This window comes from Malus domestica, chromosome 06 (genome assembly GCF_042453785.1).
Source record: "Malus domestica chromosome 06, GDT2T_hap1".
NCBI lineage: Eukaryota > Viridiplantae > Streptophyta > Magnoliopsida > Rosales > Rosaceae > Malus > Malus domestica.
Window position 1 is genome coordinate 22,565,293 of NC_091666.1, and position 19,507 is coordinate 22,584,799.

The window sequence follows — 19,507 nt, forward strand, 5'->3', positions numbered from 1 at the left end:
TTTCAATTTATTATATGAACAAAAATTTTAAGCGATTTGTCATATTAACTTTCTAAAATCATTAATTTGTCATCTCACCCCTAACACCGTTAAGTTTTCTATCCAAAATAAGTCATGTGTCTCGTACATGACTTCTGTTCAGGATTATTTCAGACTTATTTCCTCCATTTTACAAGTTCTTTGATTCTTTTTAGTACAAAACCCTTAAATTTCGGCTAGTTAGAAAACATGTCGTGTTCGTTTGAAAAACTTATGGTGAACTACTAAAAAAGTACATTAGACTCACTAATATGGAGTTGTGGCTAATTGCAAGCTTTGAGAATTTAACATGGTCAATCATGTTCATAAGAAAACGTGGACAATCATGGCCATCTCTTTCATTCCATTGCTACCCTGTAAAAAATATTTGTTTGCTCTCTCTCTCTCTACAACATCAAGCCTCTCTATCTTCCGCCCCCGATCTCAATTCTCAATCTCAGTCTCTCTCTCTCTCTCTCTCTCTCTCTCTCTCTCTCTCAATTTGGGTAGCCAAGATGTCGATCAAACAAACACCTTTATTTGGGCAGCAGAGTGGGCTTTGATCTGTCTCTCTCAACCTTAATTTCTCAATCTCATCGACGAGAAACCGTTCGTGCAGCCAGTCGACATCCACCTAGACAACCGCCCAGACCGTCGAGGCCACCTATACGACTTGCAGGATGCCCCCTAATTCACATCCTGATTTTCCTCTTGATTTAATCTAAACCACGGCGGCTCGACATTGCCTATCATCTAGGCACCGTTAGGGATGGGCAAATAACCATTGGTTATGGGTAACCGTGGTTATTCGCCGATTTAAATTTGACGGTTATGATTATGGGTAACCATTTAGATAAATAAACGGTCATGGGTATAACCGTTTACCCGTGAAATTTAAATGGGCGGTTATGAGTATTACCCGCGGTTATAAACGGGTACCCATTTAACCATTTATTTTAATATATGTAAAACTAAAAAAAGAAAATAAAAAGTTTCTAGCTAAGTTTAGTATCCCGAAACGTATTTGGTTATAAGGGGCCATAATATATATATGCCTCACTTGAGAGAAAAATATAGTTGATAGAACGGGTCAATGTTTAATATATGTGATTGAATGTGCTAAAGCATTAGAGTGTTCGACAGTTTTGTTTTGGAGTCTTTTGGAGTTTTGGCCAATTCAAAATAATGATTACCTTAAGCTTTTAGAAACATGTTATTGTCGGCTGATGTGTACCTATATTTATATATGTATATATATATATTTAATTGGCCTCGAGTTTTCAATAAGTATTTGACCCAAAAATTAGAAATCAATTAAATGGCTTGGATCGATGAACATATGTTTCTAAATAAAAATCCAAATTTTTATCAAATTAAATTATTAGCAGACTGATGCGTACATACATACATACATACATACATACATACATATATATATATATATGTATGTATGTATGTATGTATACAGGAATATTAATTAACCTACAACCATGCATGATTCTTGTAATAGATTAACTGTCAAATAATTGGAAGACATCACATTTATTCATAAATAATATTGCTGTTGATACAAAAATTCATGTTAAATGTATTTATAATGGTATTTAATTGTTAGAAAAAGAAAATTATAACAAATTTCTTTTTAATTTTCAAGTTGTTAAAAAAATAGGTAGACGGGTGAAAAAAGAAAGAAAGAGTAAACGGGTATGCGGTTATGGTTAAATGGGTATGCGGTTATGGGTAAATGGGTATGCGGTTATGGGTATGATTAACCATTTATAAATGGTTATGGGTATGGGTATACCCGTTTAAGTAAATACCCAACGGGTAAACAGTTATGCGGGTAAAAGTTTAAACGGTTATGGGTAAATAACCGTGGTTACCCGCCCGACATAACCATTGTCCATCCCTAGGCATTTTGAACACTGTTAGTTAGATCATCCTTAGTTCACCTACTTGAGATTAAAAAAAAAAAGAATTATTGACACTTTTGGTAAACTATATATTAATTATTATATAATAGAGAAGTATTATTGGCATTCTAAAAATCTCTTTTTACACTCCTCACAAGTGTATTTTTCTTTCCAAATATAGAAAATTTGAAGTGTAAAATGAGATTTTTGGAATGCAATAACAATTCCAATATAATATTATTATTATACTCCGACATACTAAATTTCATTGTATCTAACGAGTCAGGAATTTAATGGCTTACATTTGTCCAGGCAAGTAAAATTTCGTAAAAAAGTAGGAAGAAACATTCGAGTTGTAAAAAAATTGGATGAGGAAACCATGATTAGCAACAGAGGAAGGGTAAATATTATCACCAATCACTTTCGTATTAATTAAGTCGGGGGAAATGAGATGCATCTAGAACATGAGGATTGAGGGAAACAGATTGTCACGAGTCTGACAGGTTTCATAAATATGTAATGCTCTTTCATGGTTTTTGCTTCTGCTAGAAAATGACACTACTTTAATTTCTACTTGTTTATCGCTTTATTGTGATCACCTAAATATTGTCATGTTATAAACACTCATCTCACTTCACTACTCTACTAGTCAAGTAGCTCAACATATTGAAGCCATTTAGGTTTTAGATATGCTTCTAACATTATATCATCATCCGACAATCAATCATACATGCTTGAACGACTGTAAAACGTAAAAACTCATATAATGTTATGTTCTTTTTTCTAAACGATCCAATAATGAAGACATTTTTAGTATACAATTATATCGTCACATGATGTTACCAAACGAATAACAAAGTTTAAATGTTACAGACGAAGAGTATAATAATACTAATCAAATACACTATTTTAACACGAGTGGCATAAACTAACAATGTAACTATCACGCAATTCATCAAAAAATTACTCCTCATAATGACACTACTAAGGGCTGGTTTGGTATTGCTGTGCTTTGAAAAAAAGCTGTTGTGAAAATAAGCGGCTGTGCTGTGAGAATAAGCGGCTGTGAAATAAATCAGCAGAGCGTTTGGTAAACTTTTTTGTAAAAGTGCTTTTGGAAAAAAAAGCAGTCTGATAGTGGGTCTTTGCATTAAAGGAGCACTGTAGCTCAGTGTGCTTTGAAAAAAAGCCAGTTTTCCAAAGCTGCAAATAGCAGCTTCAGCTTTTTCCTTTGATTTCAGCTTATTCTCACAGCAGCTTCCAAAATAAGCCTTTTTTTTTCAGTTTACCAAACACCTAAAACCCTCACAGCTTTTTTTCATAGGTGTTTTTTTTTAAGCACCTCACTCCCAAACTAGGTCTAATTAAGCAACTGAAGATACAAAGAAACAAGATATTGTCTGTAAGAAACCTCATAATTTTATGACCATATATTGTTTGTAAAAAAACCTCATAATTGTATGACCATATATGTGGGGGAAATTACCCTTTTTACCCTGCTATTTACTTTGTTCACATTGAATACCACCACCCCCGCTTACTGCCTCATGAAACCATGCATATCCGTTTCAAGCATACAACGAGTGGAGAAAAAACACCATCTTTATGATCCAACGCCTACATTTTTAAATGCATCACCCCTACCCTTCCCACTAATTCCCCCAACATATGAATTACCTAATTACATTTACTGCCAACAAAAATAAAAACTAACAAAAATTCTACTTGTCGAAATCCGGTGATATCTACGCAACATAATTCAGCTAACGACCTTCTAACGTTTGAATCCTAAATCCGCTACGAATGTAACAGTTGAAAAAGCCTTTTCGTCGGTGATTATGGGGAAGGCATGCAGTGGTTAAGGAGATAAAAACAGGCTTATAAAATTGCCTTGTATTCGAGGTTGCCTGCCACGTGACACTTGGCTGTTAATTAAACAAAAATATAAGGTTAAAATCTTCAAATGGTAAAATAAAATCTAAATCATAGTACGTGCACACATAAGGTAAGGTCATAAATTCGTAACGCCATTTTCTTATTTTACGTATTACAATGACGAAAACACCCCCACTGGTGAAGTCGGTAACCGAACGTTAAGCAGTAATTAACAGCCATTCAATGGGGGATTAACACCATTAATTAATCTTAATATTCAGTCAAAGTAGAACCCATATGTCCTCTCACGTGACCCGAATCCCAAACTCCAAGAATTAGTTTTTTCTCCAGCTGCTGAGTCAGCCCCGGCCCCACCTGAGCCCTCCCCCGTCCTCTCCTCCCATGCGGCGCCTCGTAAAATATCTCCGAATCTCGCCGGACTCACCCGAACAGATTTTTCATTGTGACCGTCATACTAAGTAGTATACTACGTGTTCCTATATAAATAATGGATTATGTATGTTAAAAGGTTAATAACTTAAAAATTAAAATTTTCCACTGCTTGCATAAAAACATATAATGTATTATTTGTGTTACCATTACAACTAAATTTTTTTCCTCTTTTGAAGCTTTTAGAGCCAAAATAAAATAAAAAATAGATTTTTTTCCTTTTTGGGGGATAAAAATGGAAAAAAAGAAAGAAAGAAAAAGATATGAGAAGGCAGCTGAACCGGGTTTACCGATTTTATCAAAAACAAAAAAACCGGGTTTAGCGATTACGGCTGTTGGGGGATCCTATAAAGTAGGTAGTTTTGGTATCCAGCGAGACCTTGTGCTTCTTCTTTCTCTCGCTCTCTCTCTCTCACTTAGTACACACACTCCCCCCATTTCTCACTACACCCACCACCACTTCCACTCTCTCACACCCCCCACCCCCTCTCTCTGCTTTTCAGAAACCGATTCCGATTCCGAAAACATTATATTCCCTTTCGGAGTTTTCTGAAAATCTCCCGTTCTTTTTCCGTACCGTTGGCCGAGAAGGCCTGGGGCTTCCTCCCTCACGCTCTTTCTTTCCCCTTTTTCTCCTTTTCTTGGCGAAGCTTTCCGTGAAATTTCTCGTCGTTTGATGGTACTTTTTGGTAATTTGAACTCCGTTTCGAGCAGCAGAAGCAGCTTCTCCTTCACGCCTGTTTCTCTCTCTTTATTCTCTCCGCCTCGTGTGCTCTCAAAGAATCTCCTTTTTTTCTTCTGATTTCTCCACCTCTATTTTAACCCACCACCGCTGACTCGCTCCCCCACTCACTCACTCTTTCAACTCGTTCTCGATGCCACTCACCTTCTAAATTTTCACTCTATAAAGTTTTGTTTCTTTTTTGTGAGCTATGAATCGTCCTGCTGTTAAGTACACGCAGCACCGGCGCCACACTACGATGGTGGCCAATTCGGCGGAAGCGGACGAGTTCGAGTCCGTGAGGCCGCGTGTTGTGCGGATATCGGTCACCGACGGAAACGCCACCGACTCCTCCAGCGACGACGAGGCCAAGGAGTCGTCTTTTTGTGGGACCCGCCACCGGGTCAAGAGGTTTGTTAATGAGATTACCATCGAGTCCTGCTCAAACAGGGACACCGACTCTGCCGTTTGGAGGAGTCGGATGTCGAGGACTGGGAGGAAGCGGCCGTCCGGGAAATCCAAAGGTCCGGCGAGTGGTCGCCGGGATTTGAAGGCGGTTGCTGCTCCTGCAGGGAAGAAGTTCCGTGGCGTGAGGCAGAGGCCCTGGGGAAAATGGGCGGCGGAGATAAGAGATCCTCTGCGACGTGTACGGCTCTGGTTGGGAACGTTTGACACGGCCGAGGAGGCCGCTGTGGTGTACGACAACGCTGCCATTCAGCTGCGTGGACCCGACGCGCTCACCAACTTCGCTCCTCCTCCTCCGGCGATATCTCTACCTGACGTTAAGCCGGAAGTTAGCTCTGGCTTTTATTCCGGCGACGGGTCGCACAACCACCTTTGCTCTCCGACGTCAGTGTTGCGCTGTCCCTCGCCTTCCAACGAAGAAGCCGAGTCGCCGTGCCCGAAACAATCTCCGGAAGTCATCGAAGTCCGAAATGTCCGAGAGAACTCCTCCGTTTCGAAGAGCTTGTCCGAGTTTTCGGATTACACAAGTTTCGAAACGTTTATTCCGAACGACATATTTAACTTCGAAACCTCGATACCGGACTTCTTGGAGGAGACGAGTCTCCGAGACGATATCACCGATTTCGGAAATTTCGGCATTTCGAAAGAAGGAATGACCGATTTCGGAAACTTGGGTGACCTGTTTGTCGATTCGGTTCAGGACTTCGGATTCGGGTCCACGCCGTGGTGTACGGAGGACTATTTCCAAGACATCGGCGACCTGTTTAGTTCCGATCCTCTGGTTGCGCTATGAGACGGACAACAGTATAGTTCTCCGTCCGTGTGTTGTCGGTTTAACGGCGAGTTTTGTATCGGCGGGAACGGAAAATCGGAATGTGTTTAATTTAATTTAATTTTTAATATTTTTTGTTTTTGTTTTTATCAGGTTTGGTTTGTAATTGTTTATTTATGAACGGTGAATGAACGGTGAGTTTTGGCCATACGGTGCACAGTGCGCCTGTTCTTTTTGGTTTTATCTTTTAAATACCACGTGACAGTGGCACGTGACTGACACACGTATAAGTAAAATCGATTTATAATATTTTGCCTAATTTGCAAACACATGTGGAGCTGCACACGTGCTGGGTTTATTTATAAATGAATTATCAAAATTTAAAGGTAATTTTTTAAGTTTATAAGGTTGGACCGAATCCAATAAAATTCTGACTAATTCAATAAATATATTTGGAATCTAAGTACTCTTGTTTTCGACCAATTCATTTATATTAATATATATTAGTAACAAAACTCTAGCATCGTATATTAATTTTTGTAACGTTTTTAGGTTAAATTGCTTCCTTAAGCATTAGCATTTATGTTAACCGTTATTTGTTTTTTTTGGCATTGACTCTACAACGTTAAACTGAAACTCGATAATTCTCTAGGTGTTGTTTACAAAAACTCCGATAAGAAGAATGATGGGCTTATTCATTATATCCGTTCCTTTAGGTATCGTTTGGTATGTAGACATGACAGGAAGGAACAGAATGGGATGGGACGGGACATGACGGGAAGAAACGGAGAGGGAGCAAAGGTGCCCTTGGATGGAAACAAGGAGGAAGAAGAAGGAGATGGAGATGTTATAATTTTGTGTTCCACAGATGTGGAATGAGTTGTTTTAGGGGGTGAGGCGGAACGAAAATTCACCCAAAACTCGTCCCGTGGAACAGCGCGTTCCACTCGTTTTAGGCACAGCAAACGTGGGACGGAACGTCTCGTCCCACTCCGTTCCGTCCCATCCCACGTACCAAACGGTACCTTAGGTCTAAGTAGGGATCTTTGGATGCAGACATGGCAGATCTAATTACCAATAATTAAGAACAAATTAAGTAGTGGCCTAATTGTGATAAATCCAATTATTTTCAACAAAATTAAGAAATAAATGAGTGGTTAGAGCGGAATGGAATCCGACAACGTCTTGAGAAATTTTTATGTCTTTTCGGCACACATATTAGCACACCGCATGTTATTATACAACTAAACGATAAGGTTGATATGTGACAATTTAAGGTATATTTTTCAATGTTCCTTTGTCAGAAGTGTGATAGATAGTATACATCATTTTATATTCTGGATACACTAAAAAAATATCTCATGGGTCTTGATATATTGAAAGGAGACGTGGCACGTTGTGATGGAATTAATGTAGGAAATGGAACCAGGATCCTCTCCTGAGCAGTTCCCTAGGGATCCTAGGGATCCCTCAATCTTGTCCGTTCATTTTATATCGTGCGGTCATTTTTCGTTAGGTACTATTTATATTTGAATTTTAAAATTTAAATTTTAAATAATTTCTGACCGTACGATATACAATGAACGGACATGATTGCGGGATCCCTAGGATCCCTAGGGAACTGCTCAGGAGAGGATCCTGGTATTAGGAAATGGAATCCATGGTGATTTATAGTGGCAGGGTTATGGCTATTTTGGGTGGGAGGGAGACTTGTTATTTTATGCATTGCTTGGGGAGCTTTCATTTGGTAACACGTAGATAGAGTGAGCAAGTGGGAGAGTGAGACCAAAAAACAGCAATATGGATGTACGTTTTTCTCTGTCACACACTCAATCAAAATGTTTGACGAGAAAAGGGAGACAATTTTGTTGTTCAAAGAACGGTTGAAAAGATGCCAATTATTGAAGGGTTATATGACAACTTTATTAGATATATATATTTGATACAACCATGCCTTGATAGGATGGACTAAAGTTTTGAGACATTTATGTTGCTTATGTTATGATTGGGTGTTGAGGGTCTAGTTACGTTTTTGAAATATTTATTTTCGCATTTTATGTATACGAGTGTAATAAAATGCGTTTGATACAAAACATTAGATACAAAAAAAATCTTATGTGTTACAAAACGTCAAATTGGTATTTCATGTGTCTACATCTAAAAGAAAAAAGAAAAAGAAAAAAAGAGATACACCTAATCACATTAGAGTTTTAAGACCTAAAAACTCAATCATGTAACCAACACCCGATGACCATATTATTGCCACCACTACCATTTCTACAACCATAACTTCCCCCACACTATATCATCACCGCCGCCGCCATCCCCACATACATTGTCACCAGAACCACTGCTACCATCTTCACCACTATCACCTCCATCACCCTTAAACCACTATTGCCCCTGACACTACCCTTCACCACCATGCCACCACCACAATCGCCAACATCTCTACCACCTGAACCACCATTGCCACCACCTCCACCCTATATGTATAATCGTGCCACCCCTACCGTGACAACTATTGCCGCCAACACCACCCTGCACCACCGTTGCCACAAGCATGACCCGTGCGCCTCACCTTCCCCATCATTTTCTTAATATAGAAAATGGAAAAACATTACTACCAAATGGAAAAACTATATGGATAATACTTGTGTACCCCTAATGGGGGAACTTACTTGTCTCCCCACTTCTAATTAACATATCTTGATCACACAAACTTCATAATCAGACCCGTTTATACTCTTTATAATCATCTAAAAATTATATCTGCAAAAAATCATTCAATTTGAAGATCATTAATTAGCGATTCAAATGCATCAAACAAAGGGAAGGTTCATTATGAGGATGCTACTTGTTAAAAAAATAGTCGATTGGTTTGACAAACGAGGATGACTAAATGATCTTCAACTTGAATAATTTTTTGCCGACATGATGTTTAGATGATGATAAAAAGTATGAACAGTTCAGATCATGAAGTTCGTAAGGTAAAAATACATTAATCAAAAGTAAGAAGGCAAGTAGATTGTCCCCTCATGAGTGGAACACAAGTATTATTATTTTCCTTCTTACTTTTAAGGTAAAAATAATAATACTTGTGTTCCAAACACGTTATTTTTCTTTATGTTTTTTTACTTAAAAGAACACGTTCCTCAACTTAAAATGCAAAATTTTATTTTACAAAGTAGTTTTTTAATACCTTTTATGTCCATGCATCTCTCACTTCGCGTCTCATTTAAAGAGATATGCGTAGACATAGCTATTGTCATCGAACTCTATATGAACACCATATAGTTTTGACTTTGGAGTTTGGAGAGAATTTGCAGAGCAAAGTTGTATGAATAATCACACTTTGTTTAAAAGAAACCAATTAATCGTTCATTTTGTCAACTAAACACCCGTTTAGAACGTCTATGTTGTTAGATTGCGAACCGAAGAAAGGTTTAAATCAAATCAAATCACATCAACGGACAGGGTTGAAGAAAAAGCAGTCCAGTGGTCCATGAAATAGTTTTGAATGCCACCATATAAATTGTACCAATTGTGCCTCACCCACTACAGCAGCAGAAAAACTCACAGAGTACCTGGCTGGCTAACCCTAAAACCAGATGCCCCATCCCACAAAATCCAAACTTCCATTCCGTTTGCTGATTTCTCAAACAAGTGCCAAAATGCCCTATTAAATAGGTTTTGGCAAATTCTGGATACAGACCCGAAAGCCTTCTATCCTGCAAACATAGCTAATATGACAAACATACGCCTGAGAAACCCAATCTGTCTTTTTCTCTGTTTCTTTCCTTTTTTTTTTTGTTTGCCCAATCTATTTGCGATATTTTACTTTTGTATTGCAAAATTCTGCAAACCTCCTTTATTGGGTTTCTAGTTCTTCAAAAACTTTTGCGACAAATTCCAGGCATGCATGCATGCATGTGTTAAATTTGCATGAATAGTATTGGTATTTATTGGGGAGGACTGAGATGTCATTTTCTTGGTGGATCATGGAGTTCCAAGTGTTTAAAATGCAAGAGCTTTGAAATGATGGAGTGAATGAGATTTTTCAGTACGTGTCCTGTGTCCTAATTATGTAGGACTGCTGGGATTTTCAAGGACTTGTTTAGCCTCCAATTGAAGCCTGGCCGGAGAGAGATAGGGACAGCAATTCCGTTCCTTGTTGTATGTTCTTAAACTTTTGGGGTCCCCTACAATCATACACAACATATACAAACCACCCAGTTAAGAAGAAGAAAGATCCATCTCTTTTTTGTTATTTCATTTTGTTTCAGGTGATGCTTATTAGAGATATGTTCTGTAACTTCTCTTACTAGATTTTTTTGTAAGAAACATTGGTTGCACGACATCTTTATTTTATACAATAGTTTAATAACGTAACATGTCATATCATATGAAATATGTACTACCTTTATGTAATGTTTAGTCACGCAAGAAGCTAAGACATGAGCGACAACTAGGAACAACCTATCCTATTCAAGACCAATCAATTAAAATGGACAATGGGGCTTTCATGTTTAGTGAATTTAAATCCTTCGAGCCTATACTTATTAAATTGGACAACTATCCAACATATTGTGGACAACAAGTTCCTTTTACAGAGATAGAACTGAATATAAATAAATTGAACTCAATCTCGATCCTGTCTAATCTAAACCACCCAATAGGTAAAGTTAAGGCAAGCACATGTAGCATTAGAACATTTTCCAAGTTGAAATGGAAGTAGGAAACTTCGTTTTTTTTTTAGTACATCGATATTTTTACATTTAGGGGATGAGGAGTTCGGCTAAGTCACACAATGAGCAGTCTAATTTGGTATCGAATTCGTCATCTACAAGATTCGAACCTAAGATCTCTCATTTTCAAGTGAAAAAAATACCACCAGACTGTAATACTTCATTCTTGAAGTTCTAGGTTGCATTTAATATATTGTCAAATATGACAAGAATTGTGTTGAATTTTTGTTGTAAATCCAACAAAATAGTATTTATAGTCACATTGAAAAGCACAAAAATAGTAGATGGAGCGATTTCATCTCTAAAGTTAGGTATACATAAACCTCAAATGAGACCACATAAATGCATGAACTAACTAACCAAACCAAAACACTTCCAATCACTCGACAAAATACAATGCCTACCCAGATATTCATCAACCCATCCACGGTCCGTATCAATTCAACGTCATCATCCCCTCAAATATTGCACCTCGGACTTGGGGTTTTTCTTAAATTTATATTTTCCTCTAGATTTTCTCCAATTCTTTATATATCAACATAATCAACATTATTGAGCATGTCTGTAAGTGTTTTTTAAATAACTAAAAGCACTTTAAATCAACAAAAACACTTATGACTATGTTTGGTAGAAAATGTTAGAAGTGTTTGTGGGTTCTGAGAGCACTTACAATTTTATTAAAAATTTCAATGTGCTTATGACATAAGAGTTTTAAAGTAATTTTGAGCATAAATACTATTTAAAGAAACAATTTCAAATGAGATCTTAATGAGTTCTCTTTAATAATAATTATACATCACAATCTTAACGCATGTACAATGATATGCAATCGTAGCAATATGCAAGTGAATCACGTGTTCTTTTACATGCACAATAGACTTGGTGCACCGAAAGAATGAATTCTTTGTCAAATTGTCAAGAATCTAAGATAAATTATAAATCATAACGCGTAATATATCTTGTAACTAAATTACACTTGTGAAATTATGATTTGCTTACAACAAGTTATAAATCTTTACATGTAAGAAGTTAAGCATTTTTTGTTACACTATTTGTGACTTATTTCGGGGAACGAGCCCTTGTGCCTCTGTGTCCCTCAACCTTGGTCGGGGCTAGGCCGCCTCTGCCCTCTCTCTCTCTCTCTCTGTGAACAATAACAACATAGGGGAAAAGAGAGGCCACAAGACACATGCAAAAACCAACCCAACGCTTAAATGTTTCTGCACAACACACCAAAATCTTGCAGATTTACTGAGTGCAACCCAGAAGATCTTCTTTGTTATTTCGTCCAACCTCCCCACGTAATCAGTCAATCACAGCCGTACACGTCATGTCAGGCTAACGGTATTCCACCTCGAGCAGTGCAAGTGCGAGTGCTGCAACTGGGCCTTCTGCCTTTGGGCCCCATTCTTGGTCCCGGTCCCCACCTCCTCCTCCCCTGTCCAGCTCACTCTTCACTGTGTCTGCGACTCTGCGCCATCCGATTGCGATTGCGGTCCCACCAGCTCTCTTGCCGATGACGTGGCCCTGCATTTTTCGATAAGAGCACCACCAGGCCCACTGAATTGTGGGCTTTTGTTTTGGTCTTGCAAAGCCCATTTGGGATTGTCTGGCCAAGATTTGAAGTCATGGGATTAGATTTTGTGGTTTTTTTTTGTTGACTTTTTCTGAATATTTTGGTTGGAGAGTTTCGTTTCTCCGCGTCCATTTTTTTTTATTGTACATAAAATTTGTGGCTGCAAATTCTAATAGATATCAGAGCTATCAAAGAGATTCGAAATCCATAATATTTGTCCCGTTCATAACAATTGAGGGAAAAAGGATTTCATGCAACAGAAGGATCCCTTACATTCCAAAAAAAAAATCTCACCTTCTTTGTTTTTTTCGCTGGTTTTGAGAAACAACATATCAGATAATCAACGGAATACAAATTAATAATTAGGGGTAACAAACTCTACTCTCGAGTGCCCTGTACTTTGCAAGAAATAACCCTACGTCGTGGAAATGGTTCACTAGGTAAAACAATAATTTGGATAAGCTGTGAAGCTCTTATTATTGTCACCTTCTTGGGTCAGATCATTTAGCATTTAGTTGGGTGGGTTGGAAATGGTCTAAGAAAACGCATCCAAACACTTTTTAGTAATAATCACTTAAGGTTGACGTATCTCTAAGTACTTTTGCTCTTCTTTCAAATGAACATGAAAGAAATATTCGAACTTGAGATATGTTTCAATGTCACAAAGAAAATTACAATTTTGACCAGGTGCTAGCTAGGATTTATTATTTTAGGTATAGAATTGAAAGAAAAGAGGGTGAGTGACTATAAAATTATAAAACCACTCTATTTATTTGAGGTTGTCCCCAGATCTAAATATCTAGCTAGCTAGCAAGCTTACTTTTTCGACGAGCAAATCAAATCCGTACAGCAAGCTTACTTTTTCCACGAGCAAATCAAATCCGTACAACAATATGTGCAGTACGAGTAATTGCAGAAATTAAAATTTTCAGACTAAATGTATGCATGCATGCATGTGACTTTGCAGTGAAGCAGTAGTCATGCATTGTGGGTGGAAAATCAGGCAGGTAGGGTCAAATGGGAGCCAAGTTGAGCAGCCACCCGACAGCAAGACTCTTGATACAGAATATCGAGTGAGATTTCCTCTATGGGTCGGACATTGATATCTTTCATGAGATTTAATGGAGTGATGGATGGATGATATTTGTTGAAATATCAAACAATCATCACGTGAGCGATTTGTATGGTATGTGTATACTGTCACGATGATGTTTTATGCTAATGATACAAGAAGACATGGTGAGAAATTAACCCATTTTCTTGTATTGTTGGGATAATATGTACCAACGTAACAGTGTATTTGTGATATATATAAGTTATTCTATACTCCACAGCACACACTCCAACCATGCACTTCTTGTGTGTTTCTTTTTTGCACTTTCAATCTTCCTTTTGTTCTCTTTATCCAAAGTCTTTACCTTTTTTTTTCTTTTTTTGTTTTTTTTCAGCCGGTTTCTTTTTGTTTATCCAAATTTTATTCCTTTTTTCACGGCCTCAAATGTGTTATTCCGTATCTCATCTGACTTAATTTTTTCAGCTAGTAGAAACAAAGATCTGCAGAGAGCAATGTGTGGTTGAGAAGAATATTGGTTCGTTTTTAATGTTAAGCAGTTATTCTTCCTTGCCTATAAATGATAAGCTGACATATTTACTCAAGTGACTTATTACAAGCATATAAAAAAAAATATATGTATATGTCAAATTATGATTTGTCTGCAATAAAGAAAAGGAAAAATTAGTATCCGATTCTTAGTTACTAATGTTCTTTAATTGAAACCTTATTAGTTTTCATATTTTGATCAAGGTCCCTTGCATTAATGCAATAATGAATTTACATGTCAGTTACAAAATTTTTAAAATAAAAATATGTACCCATGTTTATATGAATACATACACACACACATACACAATATATTGGAGAGTATAATTTATATTTTAATAATTTTAATCCACAAATTATGGGGGTTTTTAATTTAAAATCTCATTAATACAAATACCAAAAATTTCAAATTTTAATTTAAAAAAATATAGTAACCTACATAGAAATACATTATCACATTAAGTTTAGGGACTTCGATAAAAAATTGAAAACCAACAAGGTTTCAGTAAAAGAATATTAATAGTTAAGGACCGTATCCAAAATGTCTCTTAGAAATCTACATACATAGAAGTAGCCGTATATTTTCGTGTCCAAAATGTGTTGAAAGCCAGAATTTGAGTTTGGATCTACAATTTGAATCCTCTTCCATTGTACACGCTCTAAAAATGGATTTGATCATTTCCAATACTCTACCGTCAGGCTTCTTGGGTCATAGTTTAAGGCCTATCTAGTTGGAATGGGCTGAATTGATGGTCCATTATTTCCTTTGACATCATACCTATACCTTATTGAGCGAAGGGCAGCTTGAGTCCATTAAGAGTCAAATCTCTGCATTTCCGCATTGTTAATCCAAGAGCCGTTAAGGTATTCCACAATAGTTTATGTGAGTTTGATCACAATACATGAAAATCAGACCGTATGTGTTTGATTTCTATAACACTGTTTTTGTAGAGTGTAAATTTAATGGTTGTAAAAGTTATATATTATATAAGAATCGAACTCAAAACTTTTGACTCACGAAAAGGCGCATTTAGATAAACTAAATTAAGATTCCATGTAAATGTAATTGTAACTTCATGGTTTAGACGAATTATTAAGATTATTTAATTTAATAGGGGTAAAAATCCATCTTCCAGTACAATGTTTGACAGAATTTTCTCTTAATTGTAGTATGGATGATATATATCATGTAATTACTTTGTCAAGGGCAATATCAAAAGTACATAAAATCTCTCTTTAGATGAAGAGAGAAAAGAAGACGGTCAATAAACCAGAAGCCATGCCAACATTTTGAATGGTGGTGGCTGAGGAATGAGCAGGAGCAGCCGCATCTGTGATGGGGGCAGGCGCGCCAGCAGTAGTCTTGGTGTTCTTGGAAACAAGCTTGAATGGGGAAATCTTGCCAGACGATCCAGGCTTGTTGACGACCTTGATGTGGAGCTTTTGGCCAAACTCGCAGTGCTTGCCGACGCCACTGTAGTAGTAGTAGTCACCTGGTGCTGTGAGGTCGAGGATGGTTGGTCCATTGTAATACATGTAGATGACATTCTTCTGTGTGCATTTGTCGAAGTCGTCCTTGTTGATGACTACTACGTTGCCAGAGCCGGGCCTGTAGGGGAAAACTGCAATTCGGACCACACATTCAGGCAAGAATTGTTAGCCAGATATATAGATATATCAAATGGTATTCAAGAGTATATGAACCTAAAGTTTGAAAATTTGTAGGCCAAGCCGAACTTGCTTTGATTTACGTAGCTCAAAGGAATTTCGATTGCCAAGACAAAACCATATTTGGTTGGTTCGAGTTTCATCCTCATTGTTTAGTTTGAAAACAAAAATCATTTAGAATCTTTAGTAAATTCGGAGTATTATACACATGTTGCAAATGTACAAACTATTTAATTTATTTCGAGAATCAAACTGAAACTCCTTGTTTGTTTTTAAATTAAGGGTTTCGTTCTGAACCTCATTCCATGTATTCAAAACCGAAACCCTTTCAAGCCAATCAGACAGATCATTCGTTCGTTTATCGGTTAGAACCCACATTGGGAATTCAAAGCCTTTTATACAATAAATAAGATGAAAATGGATACTATTTTTTTTTCCTTCATAAATTTGAAAAATCAACTAGAAGTTCTTACCAAGTCTGTCACCAACCCCAAAGGTTCTTGGAAAAGCCCAGTCCTCATAGAAAGTTTTGTTCTCAGGTACAGACCAGCCCTCTTTTCCTCCAACAATGTGAGTGAAAGCACTCACTGATCCCATCAAGAAGCAGCCCATTGCTGCCGCTAGGAACCCCGCAATCTGAATCTTTCCCATCTTGCCTCCCGGCTTTCTATATATCTTTCGATATATATTACTTATAAATATTTTATTTTATTTCCCTGGTGAGCCGGTGTTGAAGGAAGCTTAATTATAATAAAAATAGAATAAAAATAATAATATTGTAACCTAGTCCTCGTTTCCTTCAACACAAGACGGCTAAAAGAACAGTGAGATGGATGCCTGCTATAAAAATTGTTTGGAGTTGCTTGCTCCTGTGATTGCATGGTATTTTAAGGGTTTCGGACGACGTCAACGGTTATGTTGTTAGAGATATGAGAAGGGAATTTCGCCTATTTTTCAAAGGAGAAGAGGGTTTTTAGCACGAAAAACTAACAATCTGCATGCAGTGTTTTGGCTATTTTAGGAGAAATAACAAATGACTATTTGAATCATCAGGTGTCTTGTTGAACCTAATTACGCAATTTGTTAATAAACGATTCTCTGATTTGATTATGCTTCTGTTCGATATGAATCGTTTTCAGGTTAGTTAATTATTGACTTTAATCTATTAGTATGGCGGATGTGGTTAACTAGTCGTTAAACTTGTCAATCAAGTGTAAGTCTGAACATGATTACCATGGACATTGTTGATGTCAATAGTTGGATTAACTTATTACACCATAAATCATACAAATGCACAAAAACATAACGATATATATCGCAAATTCACCAAAATTGAGCTACGTCCGCACTAAAAATGTTTCTGGTTTCACTATGACAACGTATTACATGTACATAGAGTTTTTTTTTAATTTTTTTTATACAAATTTGTCCACTCCAACAAAACAACTACTAGATGTTTTTGAACTTTAACCCTTAAAGAAGATTAAAATTTAATAAATCCTTAAAGAAGATTAAAATTTAATAAAAATTTGGTGTTAGATTGGATATTGATTTTAGTCCTTTAATGTGTACTTAATTCAAATTCATATTATATTTTTGTTTTAATTTTAATAGATATCTTATTTAATGTTGTGGAGTCTTATAATTTCTAAATTTTATACACGACGTGCTTATATGATTAAAATTTTAGACTTCTCTTTTTATTTCTATTTAGTCATGCATAAATGGGAACAATTTTATTTCGCTTATATTTAAATAGAAAGTTGATTAGGTTAACTAAGGTTGGGTTGAAATTAGACTACAAACCATATACAATTTATATTTAACCCATTTGGAATAGGAAAAATTCAATTTGACTTCACCCTTCTTTAGTTTATTTAGATAGATTGTGGAACTCCTAAATTTTCAAAGTGCTTAGAACGCGTTGTAGATTTTACTATTTTGAACGTCATAGGATGAAAGTGTATTTCATTTCGAGATCATAACAATTTTCGGTTTACATTTCAGAGCCTATACAAATTCAGACAATTGGACTAGGAAATTGAGGACAAATGGCATTCATTGAGTGGCTAAGTTTGCCATGTGGTGTTTACCCACCATGCCAACCTAAGGACACTAATCATATTATTAGCATGTTTGGTGGAAAGTTTGTAGGTTATGTGTCGTCGCTTGGTGGTTTTAGAGTGCTTAGTAAGCACTTTAGTGTGATGACTATTGAAGGCTATGATGATGACTAATGAACCCTATAGTTACAATGGAATGGTGTTATAGCATGAGAAGTTGATTGTAGAGAAACCTATAAACCAATGAGAACAACTAGTTTTGCCGCCTCATTTATAGTATAAATAGGAGCAATGCTCCATCTTTACTCTTTTTTTTTTTGGGAACATGCAATACATACCCTACGTAGAAAGTGAGTACGAGAGTAATAAAAGGAGATGAGCAAAAGAAGTACTCGTGGAGTAAGAAGTGAGGATTCGAGGTAGGGGAATTTGGGGAATTAATTAATTAATGTGTTATTTGTATTACGTGAAATGTTGATATGTGAACATGCTATATATATATATATATATATATTTAACTATTGGCTTAGAAGTGATATATTATAAATGTGGTATATTATACACTGGCATGATCATTATCATATGTCAAGGAAGTAAAGGAGTTACTTAGGTTGTGGAAAAATGTGGAAATTAGCTTTTTTTGTAGTTGAATCTATTAATTGTGAAACCCGTCCAAGCGAGCTCGGTGTGCACATTAGAATAAGGTATTGGCGGGATAAATCGTCAATGTGGGTGATTTGGGCTGGAGATCAATGAATTAGATAAGATGACTAGCAAAAGGGGTTTATGAACTTGGGATATTTGATGGGGGTTATTTTATATATTAAAGCACTCGAGACCACAGTGGTAAGATGCATGGTATGAGACATGCAGGTCTGTTTGTTTTAATATATAGATTAACGGGTTGGGTAGAAAAGAAGTACGTTCTTGCATTACATTACTCATAAAACATTCATAACATTAATAATATTAATCATTTAAGACCTTGGGCCCCTACTGAGCTTTTAGTTCACCCGTTATTAATTGTGTTACATGAGCTGAGACAGAAATCTAGTGGTTGACTTGGAAGAAAGAGACTCACTAGTACAAAAACATGTTTGCACGACGGAAACTTGCGCGACGCAGAAAATTTAGTCGCGCAAAGTATGTTTGCGCGACGAAATGCACAAGACGTTGCGCAAGTAGTCTTTGCACGACGGCACTTTGCGCGACGAAGGAGTGAGTCGCGCAAAACAGCATTGCGCGACGTAGTTGTACCTTCGTCGCGCAAAATATCTTTGCACGACGCACTCCTTCGTCGCGCAAAGTGCCGTCGTGCAAAGACTACTTGCGCAACGTCTTGTGCGTCGCGCAAGAGTTTGGCGCCAAACCACGTTTATTTACCGCTTTTTTCCAACTTTGCGCGACGCCTGGCTTCGTCGCGCAAAGTCAACACGAAAATCTGCTTTTTATCTTTCTTTCCAGTGTTCTAATACAATTCATAAACTCCATAGCAGCCTTCCCCTGTTCCTCACCTGCAAACCTTCATAGTCGCCTGATCACAATTTCCTTGGAATTATCTTATTCAGTTTTGTAAGGTAGAGGTCCTATCTAGCTGTCCTTATTCAGTTTTGTGTTCGATTGTAATAGTTTTACAGT

General features: G+C 36.9%; 2 protein-coding genes across 2 annotated transcripts; one reads left to right on the plus strand and one right to left on the minus strand.

The window, feature by feature from the left end:
• The first annotated feature begins 4,638 nt into the window (after window positions 1-4,638).
• LOC103454637 (ethylene-responsive transcription factor CRF2) lies at window positions 4,639-6,422 on the plus strand. The gene has a single exon (XM_008394232.4). It carries the CDS (start codon window positions 5,189-5,191, stop codon window positions 6,233-6,235), a length of 1,047 nt encoding a protein of 348 aa, XP_008392454.1. The 5' UTR covers window positions 4,639-5,188; the 3' UTR covers window positions 6,236-6,422.
• An 8,796-nt stretch (window positions 6,423-15,218) lies between these two features.
• On the minus strand, window positions 15,219-16,646 carry LOC103454638 (umecyanin-like). The gene is made up of 2 exons (XM_008394234.3): window positions 16,280-16,646; window positions 15,219-15,760 (listed from the first exon to the last, which is right to left on the minus strand). The coding sequence occupies exons 1-2, from the start codon at window positions 16,455-16,457 to the stop codon at window positions 15,375-15,377; spliced, it is 564 nt and encodes a 187-aa protein (XP_008392456.1). The 5' UTR covers window positions 16,458-16,646; the 3' UTR covers window positions 15,219-15,374.
• Between the last annotated feature and the right edge of the window lie 2,861 nt (window positions 16,647-19,507).